This window comes from Melanostigma gelatinosum (assembly GCF_949748355.1).
Source record: "Melanostigma gelatinosum genome assembly, chromosome: 4".
In the NCBI taxonomy this organism is placed as follows: Eukaryota; Metazoa; Chordata; class Actinopteri; order Perciformes; family Zoarcidae; genus Melanostigma; species Melanostigma gelatinosum.
In genome coordinates, this window is record NC_136637.1 from 12,600,943 (window position 1) to 12,628,096 (window position 27,154).

At 40.9% G+C, this 27,154-nt stretch overlaps 2 protein-coding genes across 2 annotated transcripts; both read left to right on the plus strand.

The window, feature by feature from the left end:
• The first annotated feature begins 947 nt into the window (after positions 1 to 947).
• On the plus strand, positions 948 to 17,306 carry myo1f (myosin IF). The gene is made up of 28 exons (XM_079267820.1): positions 948 to 1,013; positions 4,823 to 4,951; positions 6,515 to 6,604; positions 6,713 to 6,807; positions 6,940 to 7,027; positions 7,134 to 7,223; positions 7,876 to 8,007; positions 8,184 to 8,318; positions 8,568 to 8,700; positions 9,143 to 9,339; positions 9,482 to 9,562; positions 9,712 to 9,798; positions 9,966 to 10,052; positions 10,546 to 10,713; positions 10,982 to 11,067; positions 11,493 to 11,574; positions 11,688 to 11,794; positions 11,881 to 11,979; positions 12,070 to 12,214; positions 12,690 to 12,804; positions 12,891 to 13,060; positions 13,227 to 13,372; positions 14,017 to 14,163; positions 14,243 to 14,391; positions 14,517 to 14,579; positions 14,936 to 15,143; positions 16,076 to 16,233; positions 16,373 to 17,306. The coding sequence occupies exons 1-28, from the start codon at positions 1,011 to 1,013 to the stop codon at positions 16,447 to 16,449; spliced, it is 3,267 nt and encodes a 1,088-aa protein (XP_079123946.1). The 5' UTR covers positions 948 to 1,010; the 3' UTR covers positions 16,450 to 17,306.
• Positions 17,307 to 22,587: 5,281 nt separating this feature from the next.
• acer1 (alkaline ceramidase 1) lies at positions 22,588 to 25,693 on the plus strand. The gene is made up of 6 exons (XM_079266818.1): positions 22,588 to 22,698; positions 22,874 to 22,988; positions 23,747 to 23,885; positions 24,749 to 24,886; positions 24,979 to 25,116; positions 25,314 to 25,693. Exons 1-6 carry the CDS (start codon positions 22,606 to 22,608, stop codon positions 25,489 to 25,491), a joined length of 801 nt encoding a protein of 266 aa, XP_079122944.1. The 5' UTR covers positions 22,588 to 22,605; the 3' UTR covers positions 25,492 to 25,693.
• Positions 25,694 to 27,154: the final 1,461 nt, after the last annotated feature.

The following is a 27,154-nucleotide window of genomic DNA, read 5'->3' on the forward strand; positions in this document are numbered from 1 at the left end:
TGTAATACCACATAAACACCTGGCACAGTACTCCAAACTGCTTCTGTGGTACTTTTCACAGTCTTATACTTCAACAGTTTTTTGACAAAATGAGACTTTCATTTGATTCTTGCCGTTGACCTCACTGTATAGAGACTTTACCGCTATATACCAGCCACACACTGTCACGACTGTTAACTGTTGATAATGTATAATGTCTACTATTGTCGAGAATCAGGGCTTTAAATGTGAGTCTGAACACATTCTTACTTATTTTACAAATGTGCCCCAGAGACCAGATACACATTGAGCCACTGTGGGTTTCCTGTGCTGGCACTTGAAAAGAAATCTCAATTATGACATAAAACAGTAAAAACAACAGTTTGACACCTACACACACACACACACACCCCTGTAAGCACGGTGTACCTCTGCCTGAACCGGCATCAGTTATCATGGGCGTTGGAAGCAGCAGCCTCTCTGACGACACAAACCAAAGTCAGGTAACCACAGCCTGGGTGGAGCCGGCAGCTCACAACTGAAACACCATCATTTGGCAACAGGTTGAAGATGATTATCACTTTGTGGTTGTTGATGCCATCAGCTCTTGTCTGCTGCTGACGAGATGAATTGGATTGACTAATTGTGCCGTTTAACCTTCAGATCTGCTGACACAGACGCCGTAATCGGCCCGTTAGGTCACTCTTATTTCAAACTCGCTCTGATGACTTTAAATACAACAGAAATACAGAAGTAGCAGCTCGACTGTGTGTGTGTGTGTGTGTGCGTGCGTGCGTGCGGTTCTTGTTTCACACACTGCATCTGTGGGAGTATGAGGAAGTAACTTTTTGAATGTGTCAGTGGATGTCTTGTACTGTAGGTGTCTGGCTGCTGTTGGCTCTGACCGTCTGACTGCTGTGATGGCTGCAGTCTGAAGAGGTCAACGTGTGGATTTTAACGACACACATACACACACACACACACTCTCTGGACAGTGGACACCTGAGGAAGAGAGGAGGCCCACTGGAACAATGGTACGGTACCACACCTTCATTTGCTATCTCTCTCACACCTTCAGACAGCTGTAACGTGTGGTTATGCTCCTAAAACTAGACCTGATGTGTCTTTTCTTCACCTACATGTGAGATGATCTTACAGTTTCACCCTTGATGCTTTGCTTTACAAAAAAACCCAGCATTTTAAAGCTGTTTTCTTTTTGTGAAAGGGACAACAGCGCATGATTCACTCCATTTAATTTCAGTCGTTTCCATTTGGCAAGTCATACGAGGGTATCTCAAGTTTTAAAGTTCGTTTTGACGGGATAAAGGATGTGATAGCGTGTCTTTTAAGAGGCAATCTCTTCAGGGAAATCCAGCTCCTTCACAGCAACAGCAGAGTGAGTTTCCTCTTTTTCAGGAAGATCCCTTTCATTGAGACTCTATACAGCTCAAATGAATTGATTGCATTGTTTTGTTACTTTGATATATGGTTGTATTTTAGATAAAAATGTGGATTTTACCGTGTCAAATTTAGACTTAGTGTACACAGAACAAAAATACACAGAATATATACTATGAGGGTGTTAATGTTCAAATGAGCAGTAAAATACATTGTCTTAAATATACCGCGTAGTTACTAGTGTAATCTCAGTTTGCGAGATGTATTTCACATTGCGTTAAACAGCTTTGGCAGCCCCCCTGTGAGCAGCAGGCAGTTGCAGGAAGAGAACTGGTTGCATGTACAAAGTTTATGGGGTTTCACAAGAGGCAGAGATGAGGTGTGAGAGGGGGAAGTGGACTGCAGGAGAGCTTTCTGTCACAACACTTCCTACTCACACGCAGAGTGGTCCAAACTCATAATAAGCTGTAACATGCAGCCAAAAGTCATTGCATTTATATTCAGTCAGGAGATTTAATGGTGAAGATCTCCAACATGTGTAGATAAATGTACGGTAACTGCAAGTGCTTTCACTCAATTTAAAAACAGTTTTCCTATAATCACCATAATCATTTAGCTGTAATCATTTAAAAATTAGATTCACAGGTGAGATGCTGGCAGAGGCGTAATACAGAAAGGCTGCTTGTACACAATTGGCCATTTAAATATGACAGACATGCTCACAGTGAAGTAGCAGAGGCAGCGTCTCAGGCAGAAATATGGATGCTAAAGGATCAGCTCACACAGCTTTGTTTTGTATTTTGTGCAGAAAGTTCTGGTTTTATGCAGCGAGGTTTTTGAGACCTCGACTGGTGTGGCTTCTGCCAAAACTGCAATATGTTGTTAACAGGAATTTTGTTTGTGGTTCTCAAGGCATCAACATGTTTGAAATCATTTGCAAAGTTTCTCTAGTAACTGTTCAGAGTTTTTTAGGAGTAGAAAGTGTTTCTAAAAGGAAAACTGGTCACAGTGACGTCAGTGGAGCTTTCCACTATATTATAAATGAATTACCACAACACAACATTAAAAACTGTTTTGTCTGGAGGAAGTCGTTGCTGCATGTTTGATGCTTTTGAGTGCCACAAACAAAATGGCTACAGGTATAGGTGGCTTTTTTTCATATATGTCACAGTCAAACAAACATTTTTCACCAAAATGCCCGGCAGTAAACTTTGTGCAAACATGTTATGTTTTTATTTAATAAAATAAAACAATAAAATAATTAGTTTGGACAATTAGGACACCACTTTGCCAGACATGCTTTACAAAAAAATATTTTACAGTCGAGATTTTAAGGAAGTCACTGAGGTAGAAGACGGATTTCAACAGGGAGACTGTTCCAGAGTTCAGAGGTCATGACTGTTTTAGGTCCAGAGTAGAAAACTAGTCGTGGATGAGTGCTGGGATGATCGGCAACAAAAGTTGAAACATTTACGAACAACAGATTTTATTCTGACACAGTTGATTTCATGCCTATGGCCCTTACACACAAATAGGTGAGTGGTAGACACCATCTGGTCCAAGAATCAGGTCTGTTTGTTCTTCTTGTATGCAGTCAATGGTTCAAACAGCATGCAAAGTGAATTTCAGAAGCAGCACAATTGCGCACAAAGTCAATGGAAAGATTCAGTCGGTGCGTCGGTCCAGTGTTCAAATCCACGGGAACGACGTTCAGCTTTCTCTCTGAATGAATATCACGAATCCCCGCTTGATAGGAGTCAATGTATTTATCCTTTAAGTCTGTAATATACACTTGATATAATTCAGATCAAAGGGAGTGACAAAAAGGATGTTTATAACAGACTGATAGCGTGGCTGCTTTTGATTGCAGGTTTTAATTAGACTTACACTCATACGACGTCTGTCAGAATTCCCCCTCAAAATGTTGAAATAAAAATACCCGCTGAATGACGCATACAGTGTGAATGACGTCGACTTTAATCGAGCTACAGGACATGGTATGTCTTTTACTGACATATTAAGATGCATGTTGAATCTTTTTTGAGCATTAAAACGTATTCTGACATATTTGGTATCTTACATCTTCACGCTTATATGTTGCACAACACACGTTTGTACTGATGGATCAGGTTTGAGATGTCTACTATTCTATGATATTCCAGTAATAAAAGCCTTTGATTTTTTTGATTTTCCAGATTTTTAGAGATTAGTGGTTTCATATTACTGTTATTGAATACTTTTAATTCGATTTCGTGCAGAATATAACAAAGCAACAAATTGCAAAAGAAGGGATTAAGTGAAAGAAAACTCTCTCTCAGCTCTATCAGTGTCGGAATGTTTTCCTGGTGACTGTCGGTCTGAGGTGCAACATTGAAGCGTACCTGTAGGCTTCTCCCTGTGCACTAAGTTGAAGCCCCAGACCACAACCCAACCACCGCGCCAATGACAAGACCTGTTCGACACACATCAAACAGACCAGCGTCTTTTAGGGAAAACCAAGCCGCAGGGTACGAGATCACTTCAGGGCTCCGTGAGAAGGTGGCAACGGAAAACGGTCTGCGGCGACAAGAAGGCCCTCCGAATAATAAAGACGTCGTTTCACAACGTAACAAACGGTAACTTAAAGCTGTTGTTGTTGTGATCAGGTGTTCATATTGAAGTTTGGTGGTGCTTCTCTAAAGTGTCAAACATACAAAATCAGCTCACCTCATCTGTGACCTGTCGCATGGCAACCTGCCCCAGCTTCCTGTAATGCAACCACAGTTTGTTACGTTGTTAAAACACATCTGTGCTGATGCCAAACGTGTCTTTGTCATTTACCTTCTTCATTAGAGACTCTGTCTGTCTGTCTGTCTGTCTGTCTGTCTGTCTGTCTCACTGTAGTTTCGTTACTTAACGTCGCCAGTAGGATCAGGTTGTTGCCAATTGTGAGTTGTATTCATTCAATCACGCAACAGTGGTCGTTGCAGACACACTTGGCGGAGGTCTGCACACTATTGAGTGCACCTTTCTAGTTTTAAGAGCTTATTTTGGAGTGTGCACTTTAACCTAAAGGCACTTACATTTTAAGACACCGATTTAGGAAAAAGACAAGTTCAATTCAACCAGCAGAGCCTGAGATATAATGATGAGTATCAAGTAGGTCAAACCCCAAAACACGGGATTCACCATAGCATTTTTCTTTTGACCTTCCTTATATGAAATAAAACAAAATTGCAGTCTCCAAGCCAAGCTTTTTCAAACATACTCCTCATGTCGTGAAAATAAACACTCAATGTGTAAAATCGGTGGTGTGCCCCTTTAAACTTGGTTATATTTCCATTCTATTATTCAATTTACAGTCACCAGAATGGATGTAGAAATAAATAATGAATTCAAAGAACAGCGGTATCTCAACCCCCCCAGAGTGAATTTCTTTCTTTCTCTCCACTTTTGTGTGATCCAGGCAAAGTACCACTGGCAGAGTCAAAATGTGAAGCAAAGCGGAGTGGACGACATGGTCCTCCTATCCAAGATCACTGAGGACGCCATTGTGGACAACCTCAAGAAAAGATACCTGGACGACTACATCTTTGTATCCCACAAGCTGACGTTTACATTTTCTATTTTCTTTATTTAGTTATTTCGTTTTTTTAAATTTCTGCCCAGTCTTGAAATTGGTTGTAGTCACAAATATTGATTTAGAATTCTAACAATTGAACTGCTGGGACATTAGCAAGCTTAGCTACAACGGAAACAAATTGGCACCAAAACAAGTTGAGAGTATTGTTAGATCCTTGTGGGGAGGAAGTAATAATGTTTGTGGGACAGGAGTTTTTGCCATTATGTGTCAATAATGTGACTCTGTCACCAGATCTCGACCTCATGTCTGACTTAACCTTGTGTAACTTAAAGGCACCAGAAAAAAAAACGATTACCCAGTTCCATTTATGTCGAATACATTTTTTTGTCCATAGTCCACCAATGTCCTGCACTATAATAAAACAACATCCCTCTTCACATAAATTCCCGAAACAAAACACAAAAATACAGTCAAACTATCAACCAAACAAGGGCATAAATATAATGAACACACTCTTCCTCTTCTGCATTCACTGTGTGACTCAATCGCTCACTTCCGTCTTCTTAGAACACAGCTGAACTTCAAACCCATATTTAGACTCAGGAAACAAGTTCACATCAAATATGTAAGCAAGAGCAGCTGATTTCACCTCAAGTAAGACTCCACTGCAGCAGCAAGTCATGATTTCACAGGATGTATAATTTTAAGGAATGACTGTTGGTGAATCATCAATCATTAACTACTAGTTAGACAATTTTCCTACATAGATAAAAAGAACTTTAGAGCTGTTGGACGTAGGTCATGGTGGACTCATGACCTATTGACGAAATAGTTAGTAATGTATCAGCCAGCAGCATTGCCCAGATGCGGATGTCTGTTGGTCAGTCCCACCACTTTGGTTCAGACTGAAATAACTCAACTATTTGATGGATAAGCAAGAAATTTGGTTCGACATTTAAAGTTCATATGGATGAATCCTGATGACTTTGGTGATCCTCCGAGTTTTATCTAGCGCCACCATGAGGTTGATATTTAGGGTTTTGAGTGAAATGTCAAGACAACTGTTGGATATTTGCCAAGAAATTTGGCACACACATTCGTGTCCTCACCAGGATGAATCGTAATCGTTTTGGTGATCCTTTGACTTTTAATCTTGTGCCATCAAGTCAAAAATATTTAGTTCATGGCCAAATTCTTGCAAAATGAAAGACATTCCCATCAACTTCAGCTGTACTTTGTATTTGGTGCTACTTAGCTCATTTTAACCTGTAAATTAAGATGATAAACTTAGAGCCGACTCAATTGATTAATATAATGACAAAAGGTGTTTCAATTTCATCTGTTGCGGCTATTTATCTCTGTATTTTTGTTGTTGATCAACAATGTTTGTTAATGTAATTAATTTATGTAGGAAAAACAACAGAATATATTATATATCAATCTTTAAGTATCAAATATTGATATTCTTATTGGTCTAAAAAGCTCAATAACTCTATTGGAAACGTACCATCCTTTGGTACCAGCAGTGATTCACTAGCCTATGTTTCCACCATGTTCCTGAACCTTGCCACTCAGACATACATCGGCCCTGTATTGATATCAATTAACCCGTTCAAACAGATGCCCTATTTCACTGACAGAGAGATTGAAATGTACCAAGGAGCTGTAAGTAAAATTCTTCAGCATTTTATCGCCATGTCCTGTAACAATATTATGGTTCGCCTTGTTGTTGTTGACTCCATTACTGTAACTTTCTCTCCTTTGTCTCTGTAGGCCCAATATGAAAATCCACCCCACATCTACGCCTTGTCTGATTTCATGTACAGAAACATGATGATCGATGGAGAGAATCAGTGTGTCATCATTAGGTGATCACGACAGCCCTGTTTTTCTTCTCACTGTTTTGATATTGTGTCTTACATTCGACTAGTGTTGGTAGTTTGAGTAACTTTTAGTTGGTTTCTGGTGTGTCGTGTCTTTATTTCACGGTATTGTGGTAGCGGCGAGAGTGGTGCTGGAAAGACAGTGGCTGCCAAATACATCATGGGTTACATTTCCAAAGTATCTGGAGGAGGATCGAAAGTTCAGGTAGAGACAGAAAGCAATGCCTTCAGACTTCCTGCGGTGTGCCGTGTACTGTTGGTGCTTTTGTTGTGTCTCACACTGTCACTGTGTTTTTGTATGTGTGTTGCAGCATGTAAAAGACATCATTCTACAGTCAAATCCTCTGCTGGAAGCCTTTGGTAACGCCAAGACTGTCCGCAACAACAACTCCAGTCGTTTTGTGAGTGAGATCTTTACTTCCCAGCATGCAGACGCGAGATTTAAATATATGAACTATCTCAACAACCACTGGATGGATTGTCATTTTGCACAGATATTCATGGAGTAATACTGAATGCCCAGTAAATAAACACCAAAAAATTGAACAGAAATATATTAATGACCACTCAACTCTGATTACCTGTGTTGTAAGTAACTAATAAGAAATAACAAATACAGTTTATGTTATCCAAAGAGATTCTAGATCCACAGATCAAAAATAGAAATGTAAACTACTTTGAGTGTTGAAAGTATGCAGTGAAAAGGGTATATCATGTTATATATATATAAAAGTATTTAGGAGCCAACTGATGTGTGATTATGGCGGTTCAATGCACTTCAGAAGTATTCTTCATTTCATTCCCTCCCATTTCTCATCAGTGAGGTTCTGAGGCTTTAATTTCACACTTATAAACCACATCACTGTGCATGTGTTTAGCTTTAGAGTTTCCTGTCACTGTTGAGCATTGAGTGGTTTTCTGTTCGGGTCAATGTGTGCAGACTATTTTGTAGCTATCACAGGCAACGAGGGGAAATTCCTCTGCTTACCCTTGTACTTTGCACCTGCGTTGACATATTTATCGACTGACACCTGTGATTTTTGCATCTACCAGGGGAAATACTTTGAGATTCAGTTCAGCAGAGGAGGAGAGCCAGACGGCGGGAAAATCTCAAACTTCCTGCTGGAGAAGTCGAGGGGGGTGAGCCAGAATGAGAACGAGAGGAACTTCCACATTTACTATCAGGTCAGAGGCTGAAGAGAGGCGTGCAGTCACAGAACAGTCACAGAAAACCAGCCATCCATACCGTCCAGTCAATGTCAATCAATAACATGCTGATGAAATGGAACTATTCCTCATATTTTTGGTGCCCATTGGGATTCATGTTGAACTGCTCTTCTACCTGCACTGTTGTCTTCCAGATGATAGAGGGCGCCAACGATCAGCAGAAAGAGGCCCTGGGCATCATGACCCCAGACTACTACTGCTACCTCAACCAGTCTGGGACCTACAAGGTGGATGGGACCAACGACAGCAAAGATTTCCAAGAGACTATGGTACATATACAGTGTACTCTCGGGGGTGTTGCAAGATAAATAGTATGGGCCTTGTGATAATAAGAAAAATGAAGGCAACGTTTAGATTTGGAAAGGGTTCCAATCCAAAAGAACATAATATTTGAGGAAAACTAAGTCAAATAAAACAGACTTTAATTTGCTTATGATCATCAAATATTTGCACTGAATGTCGATGAACTTGCTACAAAGTGCTGCCGTCACTGTCTGCTTTTGTGTTGTGGTCTCCAGGAAGCCATGCAGGTGATTGGGATCCCAGGCGACATCCAGACTCAGGTCCTGCAAATCGTCGCAGGCATCCTCCACCTGGGAAATATCAGCTTCATAGAGGCAGGCAACTATGGGCAGGTGGAGAGCACAGACTGTGAGTGCCACACATGCACAGACATCAGGCGCACATGGATTCACTCATCCATGAAGGTGCACAAACATTCCCACCTGATGTATAAAATGCCCCATTTTCTCCAAAATGGATGCGAGTAAATTAGAGCTCACCATGACAAAGCACTCCCATGGCAGACATGGCACTGATGATGTGCACATCAGTACCTTGTTTATCATCGCTTTTGCTTGCTGCCTGGGGATTCCCTACAGTGTAGATAGTTGGTGTTTACACCTCTCTGGTATTGTACAATTTAAGCTACTGCAGACTTGATTCAGTTACATCTACTGCAGAAAGATACGTTCTCAGGCAGTATGTGCACTTTCAATTTTGAAGCTCAACATATCTGAATCTTTATTATTAGCCTCATTTAGGCATAATACATTTGTGTGGATTAAAAATAGTTTGCTTTTGTTTGCTCTAGTGCTTCCCTTTCCCGCCTATCTGCTGGGCATTGATCACAACCGTCTGCAGGACAAGCTGACCGGCCGGAAGATGGAGTCAAAGTGGGCAGGGAAGAATGAGTCCATTAATGTGACCCTGAACCAGGAGCAGGCCACCTACACGCGAGATGCCCTGGCCAAAGCCCTCTATGCACGACTCTTTGACTACCTGGTGGAGGTAGTCAAACCTTTTATCTCAGTAGTAAAAAAAAAAATGAAATGAGGGAAGCATCCTGTTTTTACTGAGATAGCTACAAAAGTTGAGATAAATCTGTATTTTTTTATTTCCCTTCTGCTTTTACCCTGTCTGTCTTCTCCAGGCCATAAATAAAGCCATTCAAAAACCACATGAGGAATTCAGTATCGGAGTACTTGACATTTATGGCTTTGAGATATTCCAGGTTAGTCATCTGATAACTTGCAGGTCCATAATATTCATAGGCTGCTGCGAAAATAACAGATGTTAGTTTTATAGACGGTGCAGCACAGCAGGATCTGTTTTACTGTGGTGATAATGTGATTTTGACTGGAATGACTCTTCCCCTGGCAGAGAAATGGCTTCGAGCAGTTCTGTATCAACTTTGTCAATGAGAAACTGCAACAGATCTTTATTGAACTGACTCTGAAGGCTGAGCAGGTAACTTCCTTTTGTCTTCCTTGTCTCTTAACCTCTACACTATGCTGGGTAAATGGGGTTCTGTTTTATATGGTTGTGAATATTTCAAATCCACTGCCTTTAAAATGTATTTTAGTCTGTTCTCCTCTATGCTCTTTTCTTTCTATGTTTTGCTAAATTTCTCTCAGGAAGAGTACGTTCAAGAGGGCATCAAGTGGACTCCCATTGAGTACTTCAACAACAAGATTGTGTGCGACCTCATTGAAAATAAATTGGTAAGCTCTTAGCTGCGTCACCCTAACCAAGAGGCCAACAAATAAATGAATACAATTTGAAGTGGTTCAAACAAGGAAAGAAGTGTGCTTCTCCTGCAAGGGACCAGCACTAACTCGGGGCTCTGCCTATAAAAAGTAGCATGTCTATGATTCCCAAAAACAAAGTGAGGAAAATAGGCAGTGCTCCCAAGGTGAAAAGCAGCAAAGAATATCACCTCATGTGAAATACCATGTGAAATGTTTGTTTTGTTACTCTGTTTTTGTGAAACAGGCAAATGAAGTGTTTTAATCTGACTTTAATGAGTTTGTCTATATTTTAAATAGGACACAATCAATATGTTGTTCTTGTATTATCTACGTAACACCAAAATAATGACTCTCTATTCTGTATGTTTGATGAAGGGTCTTTCTTGTTATTCCCAGACACTTTCAAATCAGTTGCAAGTGGTGATTGTTTATAGTAAACTTCATCCAAACCGTCCTCTCCTTGCAGAACCCTCCCGGCGTAATGAGCGTGCTGGATGATGTGTGCGCTACGATGCATGCCAAAGGAGAGGGTGCAGATGGCACCCTGCTGCAGAAACTGCAGGCCGCAGTGGGAACACATGAACATTTCAACAGCTGGAACTCGGGCTTTGTCATACATCACTACGCTGGCAAGGTAGGAACATGAAATATGTCAAACTGACTCTCCAGCAGCAGAAATACTATAGATAGATTATGTATTGGAAACAGTAGTGTTGCTGCCTCTAATTGTTGGCAGATGTGTGTTGTGATTAAGGTTTTAGTTACACAAAGAGGAAGTAGACATGTTTGTTTGCTGCATAAACACATGTGAAGCAAATAACCTGACATCATCTACAAAATAATAATGTTTGCCTGGTGTATTACGTTTATATAGCAGTTACAATGTTATATTGTCATCTCAGGTGTCATACGATATCGCTGGTTTCTGTGAGAGAAACCGAGATGTGCTGTTCCCTGACCTCATCGAGCTCATGCAAAGCAGCCAATAGTAAGTCTCTTACATCAGGAGTTCTCAACCTTTTGTAATTTAAGGCCCGCTTCCGATTGTTGAAAACCTTCCCAAATAAATGAGAAAAAAAACATGACAAAAAAAGAAGGATTAAAAGTAAACCGGGCTGTAAATATGTGATGTCACTGTCAGCTTTAATGACCCAAATGTTAGAATGTTAGCTAGCTGACAGTGGAAAAACACGTTTGTCTCTACCTGATGATGTGTCGTGTGAGCACAATAAGATATAAACACAACTAGCTTTGTAAATGACCCAATGTAAAATTGAATCGAACCATTTGGAAGTACCGATGCAGTACACTAGGTGGTGCTCTGAGGCCCACCAGTGGATAGCTGTCGTGCACCTTTTCTGGGGTCACTTTTATGGTATGTTGAATAAAAATCCTTTGAATTTGTCTCCACAGTAACTTCATCCGGAGCATGTTCCCTGAAAACCTCAACACAGACAAGAAAAGCCGGCCAACCACAGCCAGCTCAAAGATCAAGGTGAGACTTTAAAGTGAGGTTAACCATGAACTCAAAGCTTACGGTCCTTTGATCAAGATACAATGAATTTTGGGTGTAGCAATGCATTGATCGTGCACTGGTGTTTCCAACAGAGACAAGCTAATGATCTGGTGAACACGCTGATGAAATGTACTCCGCACTATATCCGCTGCATCAAACCCAATGAGACAAAGAGACCCAAAGACTGGGAGGAGAGCAGGTCAGCATCCTCACTGTGTGACAAATGAATATGATTACACTCAAACCACACTTCTTGATGAATGGTGGTATTCCATCTGTTTTTAGAGCGAGGCATCAGGTTGAATATCTCGGACTGCGGGAAAACATACGTGTAAGAAGAGCTGGATTTGCGTACCGCAGACTCTTCACTAAGTTTCTGAATAGGTGAGTTTAATCCTTGTTGAAAGGATGCATTCTTTTTCCTTGCGTTTGTACTGGAAGGACACAGTTCAACATACGACTTGTCGTATCTAGGTATGCTATTCTGACAGATGAGACATGGCCATGTTGGAGGGGTCCGGAGCAGCAGGGGGTCCTTCACCTCCTCCGCTCTGTCAACATGGATAACGACCAGTACCAGATGGGACGCACCAAGGTCTTTGTCAAGAACCCTGAATCGGTAACAAACATTTGATGTACTTCAGTCTGCGTTGTATTTTGCCTCCATATAACGTAATTAAATACATTTACTTAAGTGCTGTACTTTAGTACACATTTGATCTACTTGTACTTGCAAGTACTTGAGTGTTTCCATTTAATGCTACTTTATAGTTTCACTTCAATTCAGAAGGAAATATTGTACATTTTACTTGACTACAATACTTTACAAATTAAGATCTTACTTAGAAAATATGATGAGCTTATAAAAAAATAACATTTAATTACATTACTTAACAATATATAATGTAGTTAAAATCAGCTTCACTTAATTTCTGTGTTTTCTTAACAACAAACAAAGAAAGGTTCTAATTAAACTTCAGCAAATCTCTGCAATACTATAGAAAATGAAGATATTCAGAAATAAATGAGAAATATAAAAGGACTTCATATTTGTCGTTCATTTCTGAATGTCTGTCGTGCCCAATGCTCCACAGCTTTTCCTGCTGGAGGAAATGAGGGAGAGGAAGTTTGACACTTTTGCCAGGATCATTCAGAAATCCTGGAGAAGATACATTGCCAGGAAGAAGTATGAACAGATGAGAGAGGAGGGTGAGTTACAAAGACAAAATGCCGTTGCTCTCAAAGTACACATGTGGCGCTGTGATTCTGAATGTTTTTCCATCGCTGCAACACAGCCTCAGACATCCTGTACAACTCAAAGGAGCGGAGGAAGAACAGCATCAACAGAAACTTTGTCGGGGACTACCTCGGCCTGGAGCAGAGGCCTGAGCTGCGACAGTTTCTTGCCAAAAGGGAGCGTGTCGACTTTGCTGATTCTGTCAACAAGTTTGATCGCAGGTTCAAGGTGAAGCTTCAGTTTAGTTTTTATAAACATTTGACCAACAAGAAAATGACTGATGTTAGAGATGTGTAAAAGTCTTTCCCCTTTAAAGCAGTTATAAGTAAGACTGCCCTTTGTGGACTTCTCCTTTCTGGCCTTGCATGAAGTTCTCACTTCTGTTTTTTTCCAGTCTATTAAGAGAGACTTAATCCTGACCCCCAAGGGCATCTATCTGATTGGTCGAGAGAAGGTGAAGAAAGGACCTGAGAAAGGACTGATAACGGAGGTGCTGAAACGAAAGCTGGAGTTTGGAAGCATCACTGGTGTCTCTCTCAGGTAGCTCTCCAGTTTCATAGAGATACATGAACCACAACTGGCAATAGTAACATTTGAGGTTGTGGAAAATAAGAGAACTAGCATGTTGCGTTCTCAGTCAGTAACCACTGCGTGATAAGTCACTGTTGCTGCAAGAGCAAACATAGCAGATAAACATATTCTGCTGAACTGAGAAGTCACAGAACTGTGTCTTCTTTGTATTTCTTTATCAGCTAAAAACTTTCATTTTTCGGTAATTTTTACTTTATTTCAATATTCCCATTTTATGCTACTTTATACCTCTACTACACCACAGAGCATAGTATTGTTTATCTTTTACATTTACCTGCAAGGTTATAAGATACCTTTCAGATTACAAAACTATATACAAAGCGAGTAAAATACAACACCATTTTTCTACGAAACGAGTACTTTTCCTTGTTTACATATTATGTAAAGTAAATGTAGCTGATAATTTCTAAAGTAGGATTTTAAAACTGAAACCTAAACTCTTTTAGTACAGTCATTATAACTTCAACTTAAGTACAGCTTGACATATCTTTAACATGTTTAACTTTAGCTATTACTGCCATTGAAAGACACTTCAAAAGCTCAACATGGCAGCCTTGGCAGCTCTTATTAATGGTCTGTATTTCTGTCTTCAGTACGAGACAGGATGATTTCTTCATCATACATGAGTCCCAGTACGACAGTCTGCTGGAGTCCAACTTTAAGACTGAGTTCCTCAGTCTGCTCTTGAAACGCTACGAGGACGTGACCAAGAGAAAACTGACAATCTCTTTCACTGACAGGTAGAGAAACCCACATGCCCAGACAACATATATTTGCAAAAGAAAACTGGAATCACCAACTCACTTTGTTCCCACACAGGTTGGAGTTCAGAGTGAAGAAGGAGGGCTGGGGTGGAGGAGGCAACAGGGTGGTGGTGTTTCAGAGGGGGCAAGGGGACCTGTCCCAGCTCAAACCCGGAGGGAAGACCCTCACCATCACAGTAGGGGACGGTCTACCCAAGTCCTCCAGTGAGTTAAACGAAATAATCGCCTTTAAATAAAGAGAAGCAAGGCAAAACTTGACAGAAAATGTAGTTGTGTAGAGATTCTTGTTCATTTGAATGTTAATTGTAACCAAGCATGTATTTCATCAGAGCCGAGCAGGAAGAGTGCTCCACAGTCTCGTGGTGGAGGGAGAAATAATGTTGGCAGCAGAGGTAAAGTCACAATTCTAACTTTATTTCATTGTTATGTTCAGTATATTATCTGTATATCTTACTTAAACTGATAATGTACATGACCCTTTAGACTAAAAAGTAAGGAAGTACATTTACTCAAGTTGACTATTTTCATTTTATACTTTAAACCTACTTTTATATTCAAACGTTGAACTTTTACTCCTCCACATTTATTTTAGTACTTACTTCTTCCACCACTGACACACTGACAATTACAAACCTACTATAGAATTTAAAATTCTTAAGATATCTGATTAATATTTCTGCGAGGTTTAATAACTCTGGAGGTCGTTTGGGTTTAATCTTTACTTTTATTACACTTTCCCGCTCCTCAGCGCACCAGAATGGTGCACCCAAATTTTCCAGAGCCGCTCCCAACCAATCATCAAATGTCACATATTCCTCCCCGCAAAAACACGGGCGGCCACCCAGCACAGCTCCGCCCAAACTGGGCTCCCAGAGGGCCCCCAGAGTCCTGGCCCACAACCAGCACAACCAGGGGAACTTGGACTTCCTCAATGTGCCTGACCAGGGCATGTCAGGGTAAGGAAATATCACCTCGTGACATATGAAAAAAGGGGAAGGAAGGGCTGATCGCAGCGTGTGTGGGTGGAGCTGATTAGTCACAACAAAATCAGTGCACCGAAGCTTCACGAGTTGTCAAGGCATGTCAGGGTGAGGCACATACTGAGCCCAAACAAATGAATGAATTTCATTGTGAGAGAAATAAACCTGTTTATAAAGAGTTGAAGTTTGGCCAGGGTGTGCTTCAAACTAAGTGGTTTGTTTGGTGTTAGTAAGTAGGGCAAAAACAAAACGCCCTATGATCTCTATGCCTTAAATGTAAGGATCATTTACAGACGGTCTCTCCTGAAAGGCATTCATGGTATTGCACTCGTTTTTACACGAAAGGTAACAAGTTGTGTGAAGAATTAAAAAAGAGAGCTTGAGTTCAGATTGTTCACCTGGCTAATCGATGCTTGAAGTGGCATAGATGTTGTTGGTTTCTGAAAGTTGCTGATAATTGTCAGACCCCTCATTTATTATGAGCTAAAGGTCTTTAGGGAAATGGTGTTTGTTAAAGACCCCTAAATCAGAAATATGAATTGAATGACTTGAGATCATTTTACTCTCCTTATCTAGAAATATGAAGTGTCTTGAGCAAGGTTTTGTTCCCAGGCTGGATTTTTAGTAATTTGTGTTATTACAAATGTTGACGTGATCTTAAGCGTGTATGTTTTTAAATCCAAAGTTCTGGTCTGACTCAGCTCTCTATTTATTTCACTTACAACTTAATAAGAAACTATTAACATAAATCATTTGAAGAGTTCCCTGATGAAGATATACAAACCTAGAAATGTTCTCTGTGGTTTGACTCTCCCTGTCTGACCATTTAGCCTCAAAGAAACTTCACGAGTCCGTCTCTTAACCAGCTCTTTTTATCCATTTGCCAAAATGCTCTCTCTTTGTAACAGGAAGCAGAGGAGAAGGAGCATCAGTCGACCTCCTCCGGCTCCTAAACCTCAGCCTCAACTCCAGGGGCCCCGCTGCAGGGCGCTATATCAGTACATCGGCCAGGACACGGACGAGATCAGCTTTGATGCCAACGACGTGTTCAACCTCATCAAAGAAGGTGTGTGCGTGATAAGAAAGCAAGATGAAGCGTGAATAGGGATCAATATAAATCATCAGTACGCTCTAAAAGTATTGATCTGATAGATTTGAAACAGTGATTCATGATGTTTATCTCGAATTATTTATTTTCTCTGTAGATGAATCAGGCTGGTGGACTGGCAGGATTCAAGGAAAGGAAGGTCTCTTCCCCGGTAACTATGTGGAAAAGATCTGAACGGGGCTCGGTCTGTCCCGGTGGACTTTGTGTCTGTTGAGAAATATGTGTATTTTGTTGAAAGTGGCACATACTGTTTGCTAAAGAAACTGCCTGGGAATTCTTCATGGTTGCAAGTTAGACGTTCATCCATAATGGAAACTGTTTGGACCTCGCTGATATTAGAGACACATATATATTGTTTGTAGGAGCAGAGCACAGAAGAGGTTGTTGTTATGGTCACGACTGTTAAAACACAGGTCCACCGCAAAGAGCTGCTCGGGTTTCATCTGTTGTCGCTCTGATAGCAAGAATATCTATCGTTGACTTCACTGTTACTCCCACAACACCTTTCTTTGAGCCGTTACTTTCCTAAAAAAATGTCAAAGTTAAAGTTACAGGAAAGTGACCTGAAAATACGGCATTGCTTTTTGTTGTCTACAGAGTCTATATTTTCACTGTTCTCCAGAGCAATGTCCAATACTGCTCAGTATTTGTGATTAAGACAACAGCATGAAATCAAGTAGTAATAGACATTTTAAAACATATCGAACTTGACTGTTATGTTTGCACCTTAACACACCTGCTTCAGACCAATCAAAGACATTGACAGAGACAATACTTTGGACCTCACTGAAAAAGTTATGATTATTATTACGAATATCATTATTGATATTTCTTCACCTCAGTAAAAGAAATATATTTTCATATTTTTACCTCAAGGACTTTTGGACTGGTTTGGTGCTTTCATCAGTAAGTTATAAAATATTTCTGAATAACAAAAAAGAGAGCGGTGACTTATTGACTTTACATTTTGCATTTTTCTTTTTTAATGTGTGGTTGATTTTGTAAATCAATGTAATTCCCTCACCGTCAATCAATATTTGTTTTTATATGGATAAATAAAAAGTTTTACAACTCTTTACAATTTTTCTCTTTTATTTTACATTGTAGTCTTTTTATAACGAAGACATAGAGAGGAGACACAGCAAAAATGATTTTTAAACCTAGTTTACAAAGGAAAAAGGAAAAGTGCCGTTTGAATCTAATGTAAAATATAAAGCAAAAATCCAAATATCACATTGTTATAATACAAGTTGTGTGTATATCTGTACAGATGTACTGTGAAGATGCACAAAATGTGTTTTCTGTTGTTTTAGAGCTTGAATGTAGCACATTGACAGGGTTATAAGAAATCATATACTGGATATAGATATAAGTTTAATTAATTGCAGTGTGAATAAAGATATTTATTCAAAATGTGTAAAAAACTGTCAAATCACAGTTGATTTTAAACTCAGAACACGGTATTGCTACTTATAAAAAATCTGAGTACATCTTCCACATTGTCTAATTGTGTAAATATGATTAATATCATGCAGAACTGTCATCTTTCAAAAATATAATCAAGCACACACGCTTTACCTGCTCTTTAGCACACTCAGAACCAGTGGCGGCTGGTGGAAAATGTTCTAGGTAGGGCCATCCTATCAATTTCAGCAAACATCCCAGTATGATTTAATGCAAATAAAATGTAAGTATCAAATACTCATTATTACTTGGCAGTTAAATATTTAACATGTATTCCAACACGAAAACAATCAGTAAATAACACTTATATAATATAATATAACATGTTTATTTGTTGAGATGCCCCTATGGACCTTGTTATAGGAGGTAAAGATCAGGAGAAGTAAACATGAAGTGTAATTATGAATACTGATGTTAAATTAAGCTATGATGAGTTTTCACTGTTAATTTAACATCTCTATTACATGTTGATGCCTCCATGACCAAGTTAAGCAGATGAGACTGAGGACAGCTATGTAGAAGAAAAGATGTTCACTTTGTCTAATATGTTGACAGAGTTCTCCATGTGTGTCCTGGTGTTCTCATGTTTCCTTACCTCCTCATCCCTCACTCCCTACCCTGGTGTTCTCATGTTTCCTTACCTCCTCATCCCTCAGTCCCGTAACTGTCTGTGCTGGATCCGTCCCCGTTGTTTTAAAAAGCTAAATAAATTATTAGCATGACGTCATGCAGCTAGCCAAACCTGTCTGGTGTTCAGCTAGTACAGAAGCTTCGCATGTACTGCTTCCCTTTCCCGCGAGTCTGCTGTCTGATTGTGAGGTCAGGCTGATCTGATATCAGCTCTTTGGCTGCAGAATCTCCGCCAAAGTTCTCCTCTCAAACGGGTCTTGGAGGAGGAGTGCTCGCGCTGGCGCGGGCGCCTGTAGAGACTTCTCCTGACGTGAACGCGCAGCGAGGGGGGCCTGATCGTTCTGGCCCCAAGCTGAATCTATTTGAGGGCGCTGATTGGCTAAATTGTATGTCACTCATTTATATCTTGAATCAGCAATTGGCTAAACTGCTTCATAGATCCGTCTCTTTTGGGCCAAAACGATCAGGCCCCCCAAGCTGCGCGTTCTCAGAGTGTCATGCACACAGGCTGAGAGGACGAGCAGGAAAAGCATATATTTTGCGCAGATATCATATTTTACACACATTACTGGGTACATTCCATAGTTCAAAAACACAAATATTGACAATTTGTATAATTTATGATTATTATAAAAAACAAATATATATATTTTTTTGTGTGGCTCATGGTGGGGCCATGCCCCTCTATTGACCAGCCGCCACTGCTCAGAACGCTCATGCTTTTATTTTGAAATTTGCATGGCACTGAGCCAGCGGTGGCAGGTGGACCGGTTGAATCTCTTTTCTAGAGACAACCTGACGCTATTGTGTCACCTGTTTTTATATTCAGTCCGTTATATTCCATGTCCTTTTGATCTGTGTATTTAAATAACAATTGAACAGCAATAGTGTCTTTATTAGTTGTGGTTTTCCCTTTAAAAGTTAACGTTAATTCGGATAAAGGTGGGTACATTCCAGACATTTTACCTGTCTGACTTGTTGGTCCGGAGCTGTAAAACCGTTCAGCATGTTGAGTTTTGAGGTCACAGTCTCGTGCAACAGGATCGGCAGCGTTTCGATGCACCTGTTATACCTCCTGGAGCAGAGCAGCACTGACGGACTGGAGTCTGGGGCAACAGCAGCATGGGAGGTAAGATCCATCCGTTTCTGATAATAAAACCATAAAGTAACAGGTGTTTTTTTGTTTTTTACTAAGAATTAATTAGACTTACATGAAACTTTTCTACCAAAAAGGGTGTGAAACTGTCACACCTTCAATCATAGAATATTCCAAATGTTGCAAATGTCGGGATCAGTAGGCAAGGCAAGGCTAGGCAAGGCAAGGCAAGTTTATTTGTATAGCACATTTCAACAACAAGGTAATTCAAAGTGCTTCACATAAAACCATTAAAAGCATCAAAACACAAGGCAAAAGAAAAGGAGATTTCAAAAATAAAATGCAGTAGTAAAATGCAGAAATGCAGGAAATTGATTAATATATTAATTGACTTGTTCACAAGTCATAATTTGGCTTTTTTATTTCTAACTGAGACCTGGCAACGGAATATGGAATGCATCCATTTCAATGAACTCTGCCCTGTGGACTGTTCTTATGTTGGGACACCGCGTCTGACAGGCCGCGGTGGAGGCCTCGCCGTGGTCTGGAAGAATCAATTTTCCTGCCAATTGGGGAGCACAGAATCCTATGTTACTTTTGAACTGCAGCTCACTAAAGTGGGCCGGCTAAAGCCGTTTTACTGTTTTTTAATTTACCGACCTCCAGGTCCTGCAGGTCAGTTTTTATCAGAGTTCACAGACTTTCTGACCTCTATTATCAAGCTAGACAAAGTGCTTCTGGTTGGTGATTTTAATCTGCATATCAATGATACCACAGTCTGTATAGCCACTGAGTTTCTCAATATCACTGAATCTTTCTGTTTCTGTTTCTGGCGCCACTCACAGGGGTGGTCACACCTTGGACCTTGTGTTCTCTCTGGGTCTTGATAGTGATAATGCCCATTGTGAGGACCTGCTGATCAGTGACCAGAAATGTATTTTCTTTGATCTTTCTGTCAATGCTGACTCCTTGTGTCTGAAACAATGAATGAATGAATGAAATTTATTTATAGTGCGCTTTTCACAGACATGACATCACAAAGTGCTTAACAGCAGAAATTTTAAAACATAAAAAACCACAATGTGACCATAGGGTCAAGAAATTACATACACAGAATAAAATGAAATAAAATAAAAAGAAGATAATGAAAATTAAAACATATTTTAAGAGCATTTCTAGGACATGGGTTTTTACTCAAACAGCAGCCTAAAAGGTGGGTTATGTGCTGGTTCTTAAAAGTATTCACAGACAAACATTCCACTCCCGCATTATTACTCAGAGTGCAGCTGATCAATTCTCTATGCACTTCTGCTGTGATATTAACACAAATCTCAATGATGTTAAACTCTTGATAGTCATTTAATGAACATTGCACCACTTTGCTGGATAAAGTGGCACCTCTTAAGGAAAGGACCAGGGCTGCCTGCAACACTTCTCCGTGGATGACAGACGCTGTCTGCAGCCTGAGACGGAAGTGTCGCAGAACAGAGCGGCTCTGGAAAGCCACTGGGCTGGAAGTGCATCGCTCATATCTCAAGAACCTCAGAGTTTCCATTAATACTGGAGTAAAGGAAGCTAGAACTGCTTATTTTGCTAACTTAATCTCTTCCTCAAAGAGAAATCCCAAGATTATGTTTGACACAATTAGAGGAATTGTTTCACCGTCTGTCTCTACATTACCATGCTGTTCAGTTGACGATTGCAACTAATTCCTTACATATTTTAATGATAAAGTAACAGGTATTAGGTCTGGCATTCAGCCTGGGATTTGTTCATCTACATGTAGCTCCTCGCAATCTCCTACTGTTCTGGACTCTTTCCAGCCTATCAGCCTTCAAGACCTGATGGACTTAATTAACAAAACAAAGCCATCATCTTGCCCTCTGGATATAATACCAACCTCTCTATTTAAGAAAGTTCTGCTAATTATTGGCCCTGCAGTAACATCTATTGTCAATTCCTCATTGTCTACAGGAATTGTCCCTTCCTATTTCAAACATGCCACTGTCCAGCCCATATTAAAGAAACCAAACTTAGATCCAGCTTTGCCCATGAACTACAGGTCCATATCAAAACTGCCTTTCCTGTCCAAAATTTGAGAGAAAGTGGTGGCCAAACAACTTACTGCTGCACTGGAGAAGCACAATATGTACGACAAGTTCCAGTCTGGGTTTCGTAAGCAACACTCTACTGAAACCGCTCTCCTGAGGGTTTCAAATGACGTTCTCATGTGTGCTGATGCAGGTGACTGCTCTGTGTTAGTTCTTCTGGACCTCAGTTCTGCATTCGACACTGTAGACCATAACATCCTGATTAAGAGGCTACATGATTGGGTGGGCATATCTGGCATAGCGTTAGACTGGTTCACGTCTTACCTCAATGACAGAAGTTTCAATGTCTCTGTGGGTGATTTTGTGTCCGTTACCTCTCCACTGTCTTGTGGCGTACCGCAGGGCTCGGTTCTGGGGCATCTGAGGATGTCTACAAGCTAATTTTCCCTAATACTCACAGCGCCACCTGCTGGCGAGAGGAAATCTGCGTTTTATTGACAAACACCATCCGATTTACGTGACTTTTACACAATGTGGTTTCCACTTGACACATAGCTACATGATGCATGTTTGCACGCGTTCTATAGTGCAAGGCAGCGGACACAGGAAGCATCGGACTATTTGCAAAGCATAATTTCCGGCATCAGGCGGTCCACACGGGATTAAAAACGTCTCGCTCGCGGACGCGCCGTCCGACGTTCTCGGACGCGCAGGCCGGAGTCCCGCCGGCACCCCCGACGTGCTGCACATTGCGAGGACCCGTTCATCGCTGCTCGCAGCTTTAATTTTACTTTAAATAATACACTAGATTAAATCACATTTAAACGTCTATTTGAATGGCTATCATAAAGGCTCTGACAAAGGGTGCAAAGCCACATTTGAATACCAGTACTGTAGAAATACAACCCTGAAAAGTGATTTCCATAAACCACCTATACAAACACCTCCTGGCCTCCTGGATAGACGCCCAGTTTATCTGCAGTAGACACAACGGACACAAAAGTTTGTAAAACTGCAAGTGTGCTCTCATAAACCAGTGGTTATTGATCCCCCCCTCTCTGACTGGCAGGTGTCTACTCCAGTGAAAAGATGGCAGAACATTTCTCCTATGAGAGTTCAGAAGTCGACTGGTGTGAAGACAACTACAAACACTCTGAATATGTAGTTGAGTACTTCAACACCGTAAGTATCTCAGTACTGAAGTAGTATTTATCTTAATAGAATACTATCTATAATCATGTTGTTTCTTTCCTTTTTGATAAAAAAAAAATACATGTCTAATATCCATGATTTCACAGAAAAAGCAAGGGATTGGATGTTTGATTTGTTGTTTGATTGTTTGATGTTTTCCCTGCAGATGAGCAGCTTTTCTTTCTTCGTCATATCTCCCATCATGCTCTACCTTCTGCACCCTTACGCCAAAGAGAGAAACTTGGCGATTCACATGATATGGACCATGATGATATTTGTAGGTCAGTCTCTTTCTCTTCATTTATACATTTTGTGGGGTTTTTTCCGTTTTAGATACATTATCTCATTTAAATCTCAAGAAAAGACTGTTTTCGTTATATTAACATATTCATAGCAATAAGCTAGTATTATTCATACTAGCTTGTTGCACTTATTGTATTCATATTAGTTTGTGGCACTTATTGCATTTGTTTGTTTCTGCACTGTACGTTGGCTGTGGTTTCTGCTCTTAGATGCTTGTTTGAAGAAAGGAGATGCACTTATGACTTCTGGTGACTACAGTTCTCTCAAAAACCGATGTTGAATACACTTATTGTAAGTCGCTTTGGATAAAAGCCTCTGCTAAATGACTGTAATGTAACATGAATCACTGAGTAAATAAAGTATATATATATATAATAATGATATATTTTGAACAAAGGAATTACCCTTGCTTTATGTGAATAAATGAAAAGTAATTATGAAGGGGGGGAACAAAGAAAAAAGAGGTTTGTCAGAATATATGGTAGCCACTATGTTTTTCCTCTTGTTAATCACCGAAATGATCTTGCAACTAGGTGTGTGGTCCCTGCCCCCAGGTTATAAACCGCTGTTCAGTACCAGAGGCTTCTTCTGGCAACTTTTTTACTTTATATTCCTTATATCGCTCCCCCTCAATCCTTCTGCTTTTCTCTCTACTCTGTCTTTGTTTTGTCTTCTATAATATTGTGAAAACATAAATAGTTTCACATCAAAAAATGACCGTTCTCTGTTTTTGCAGGGCTCTTCTCAGCGTACTTCCACATGACACTCAGTTTCGTTGGCCAGATGTTGGACGAGCTGTCCATCCTGTGGGTGTTGGCGGTGGGATATGCTTTCTGGTTCCCCCGCAGACACTACCCTTCTTTTATAAAGGACAGGTAAAGCAATCAATCAGAGAACATATGAGTTAGTCCAAAGTGTTTGTTTCTGTCTTTATTCATCTCCATGTGTTACAAAGGACACACGCAGCTCAATAATCCTTTAATAAGACTAAAACAAACAAACAATGACTGCCTGTCCCTGAGGCACGCCACTCTGAAAGCCAACCTGTGTTGGTCGTGGAGCCTGTTCGACAGCTGCAGCTGGTTTTTGTCACAAAGACACAATGTGGTGTTGCTTGCTTCACCTGAATGTGACAGAAACATGCTCTTACTGTTGTAAAAGAATGAAGCTCCATCCAGCCTATGTAAATCTTTCACACCACAAGATGGGAAAGATGAATGAAATTTTGATGAGCACCTGAAAGGAATCCCACAGCCCTCACAATAGAACCTCACGTTGATTTTCAAGTTTTTTAAAGTCATGAGTTGGTCCTCCTGAATGATGGATCACTGAAAGGGCCTACCTGGCACAGACAAAGGGGCCGGAGAGGTCAGGGGGCCCCTTTTGCAACTTTCTATGCATCTTTACTGTTTTGGTTCACTCTCAGCGCTCTCATGGTGCTGTTTTTGACCGCAGCTGACAGCTGTTTTCAGTGAAAAAGCCCTAAAATCCCACTGTACCTCTTCAGCACCAAACAGCAGTCAGACATTGTTAGCAATTTGTCAGCTGATGAGCCATATATTTCCTTCGGGAGTTGGTGGTGACCAAATACAGAGCTAAAAACAAAGCAGACATTGGACCTAAAGTCGTCAGGTGGCCCGAAACACAACTTCAAATGAATGATAACTATCAAGTTCTGACATGAAATGATCTTCGAACCCTGGCCTCACAGCTTGTATTTTCTCTCTGTCATCCACAGGTCCACATTTTCAAGCCTCGTCCTGGTGGTCACTCTCATCTCCACAGTGTCATCATTTGCCAAACCTACAGCCAATGCCTATATTTTAAACTGCATTGGCCTCCATTTGGCTTACGTTGTGGTTGTCGAGATGAGATGGTACGAAAACTCTGAGGTTTCGGTCATCTGTCACTGTAATTGGTGCACTTTTGTGCATTTCGTTATGATAACCAGTTTTCTCTCGTTCTCAGCTGCACTGACCAGAAGGTTCTGCGACTGGGCAAGCTGTCGGTGGCTCTGTGGGTGCTCGCCATCTCCTGCTGGCTTAGTGACCGTTTTTGCTGCAGCTTCTGGCAGAGGCTAAACTTCTGCTACCTGCACGGTATCTGGTAAGTCCTGGCTTACTTGTGTCCCTTTCCAACCATTCACCTCAAACACCACCCGAACTTCTGTGTGGTCCAAGAACTGAGCTAATCATTTACTGGAGGGAAGTAGTAGTAGTATCTATATGTAGATTTGAGGAGATAGGGTGTTTTTTTTTAAAGAACTTGCTTGTGTATTGATCTCTATTATCTGTGTCCTCCAGGCATATTCTGATTGTGATAGCTGTGGCCTATGCCAGCACCCTGATTGCTTACCTGGATGCCAACTACGAGATACCATACTCTCTGCCTGGACTGCAGTACTGGCCCTGTGATAAATGGGCTGTTGGATTACCTCACATTGTCCTGAAGGGCACAACCAAAACACAGAAACAGTGCTAACACAGTTAAAGTCATTTGTAACTTTGGCAGAACATTTCTATTAGTACACTTCATCATTACAGGTGTACGGGAATGGGAAACCATCAAAATGATTTACCCTGACCTTTATTCAGCCCCACCTTCTAACCTTAAAGACACAATCTGTGATTTAAAAGAGTTGCCTCACCCAGAACAAACTGAAATCACGGGACTCTGACCTGATACTCCCAAATTGATTTTTTTAAATTTCTTTTTCTACAAGACAAAAACTTGCTAAATTAAGATTGATTGATCCTGTAAAACGATTGTTTACACCAGGGATTCCCAAAGTGGGGTGCGCGCACCCCTGGGGGTGCGCGAGCTGCCTCTAGGGGGTGCGCGAGAGGAAAAGTGTAATGGCGGTCTGATGGTGTAATAATATTAAATATTAAAAATGAAATGTAATTTTAATTTAAAAACTGTCAGGTGGGACATCTGAAGCTATCAGTCGTAAAAGAGGAGAGGGACAGAGAGAGAGAGAGGAATCGGAGGCGAGGGGAACGGAGAGGTGCGTTGGGGAGAGACCGGGAGAAGAAATCGAGTCAGAGTCAGAGGAAGATGAGACGGAGGAAGGAGGAAGGGATAGCACAGACAAATCGGGAGCACATCGGCCCATCGCGGAGTCAAGGTGAAAAAGAGGAAACGAGAGAGAGCATCAGACTGGGAAAAAAAAGAGGCAATATGATGAAAAGTATCTGTGTCTGGGCTTCACTTGGATTGGCAACGCAGATTCCCCAAAGCCACAGTGCGTGGTGTGCAGTGAGGTTCTGGCTAACAGTCTGAAGCTCTTATTTACGTCGCCACCTGAACACCAAGCATGCCAGTGCAAGTCAAAAGCCCCTTACATTGTTTATATCGAAATTGGAGGAGTTACAAAACAGCCAAAAACAACTGGAGTCTCATTCATGTGTTGGGTCTATAAATGACGCACTACGGGCTTCATATCTGGTTACAGAATAGCGAGAAAGGGGCTACCGCACACAATCGCCGAAGACGTGAGCTTGCCAGCTGCCAGAGAGATGGTGGAATGTATGATTGGGGAGAAAGAAGCAAAAAAGTTGGACATGATCCCGGTGTCCAACAACACTGTGTCGCGCCGCATCGATGCTTTGTCCGAAGACATCCTGGCTTCATTAGTCGCTCATTAATTGTAAATTAAATGTGATAATCTGCCTCTGAGCCTGTGCGTGTGTCCTCACATCCTTATTGCTCTTTAAAAGTGACGCCTTGTGTCACTGAAAGTTATTGAAACTTTGTTGCAGTGTTTCAGGGCGTTTTCACACCTTCAGTTCGTTTGCTTTGTTGCAGTTGCTCCTTTGTTCGGTTTGTGTTCACACTGCAACATTTAACAGCGGACTAAATCTTGTAAACAAATGCCACGCGCGAGCAAACTGTTCTCTCATTGGTCCGATTCTTATGCGGCTATGAAGGCTTTAAAGGCTCTGTTGCTTCTTTTTTTTTTTTTTTTTTATTAAGGGGGGGGGGGGGGGGTGCGCGAACCCGGTCGGGATGTAGAAGGGGGTGCGCGGCCTAAAAAGTTTGGGAACCGCTGGTTTACACCATGGATGGATTACCAAATGGGCCTACTGGGCACAGGCCTATAGAGCAGGGGTGTCAAACTCAGTTGCACGGATTTCAGGGTGAT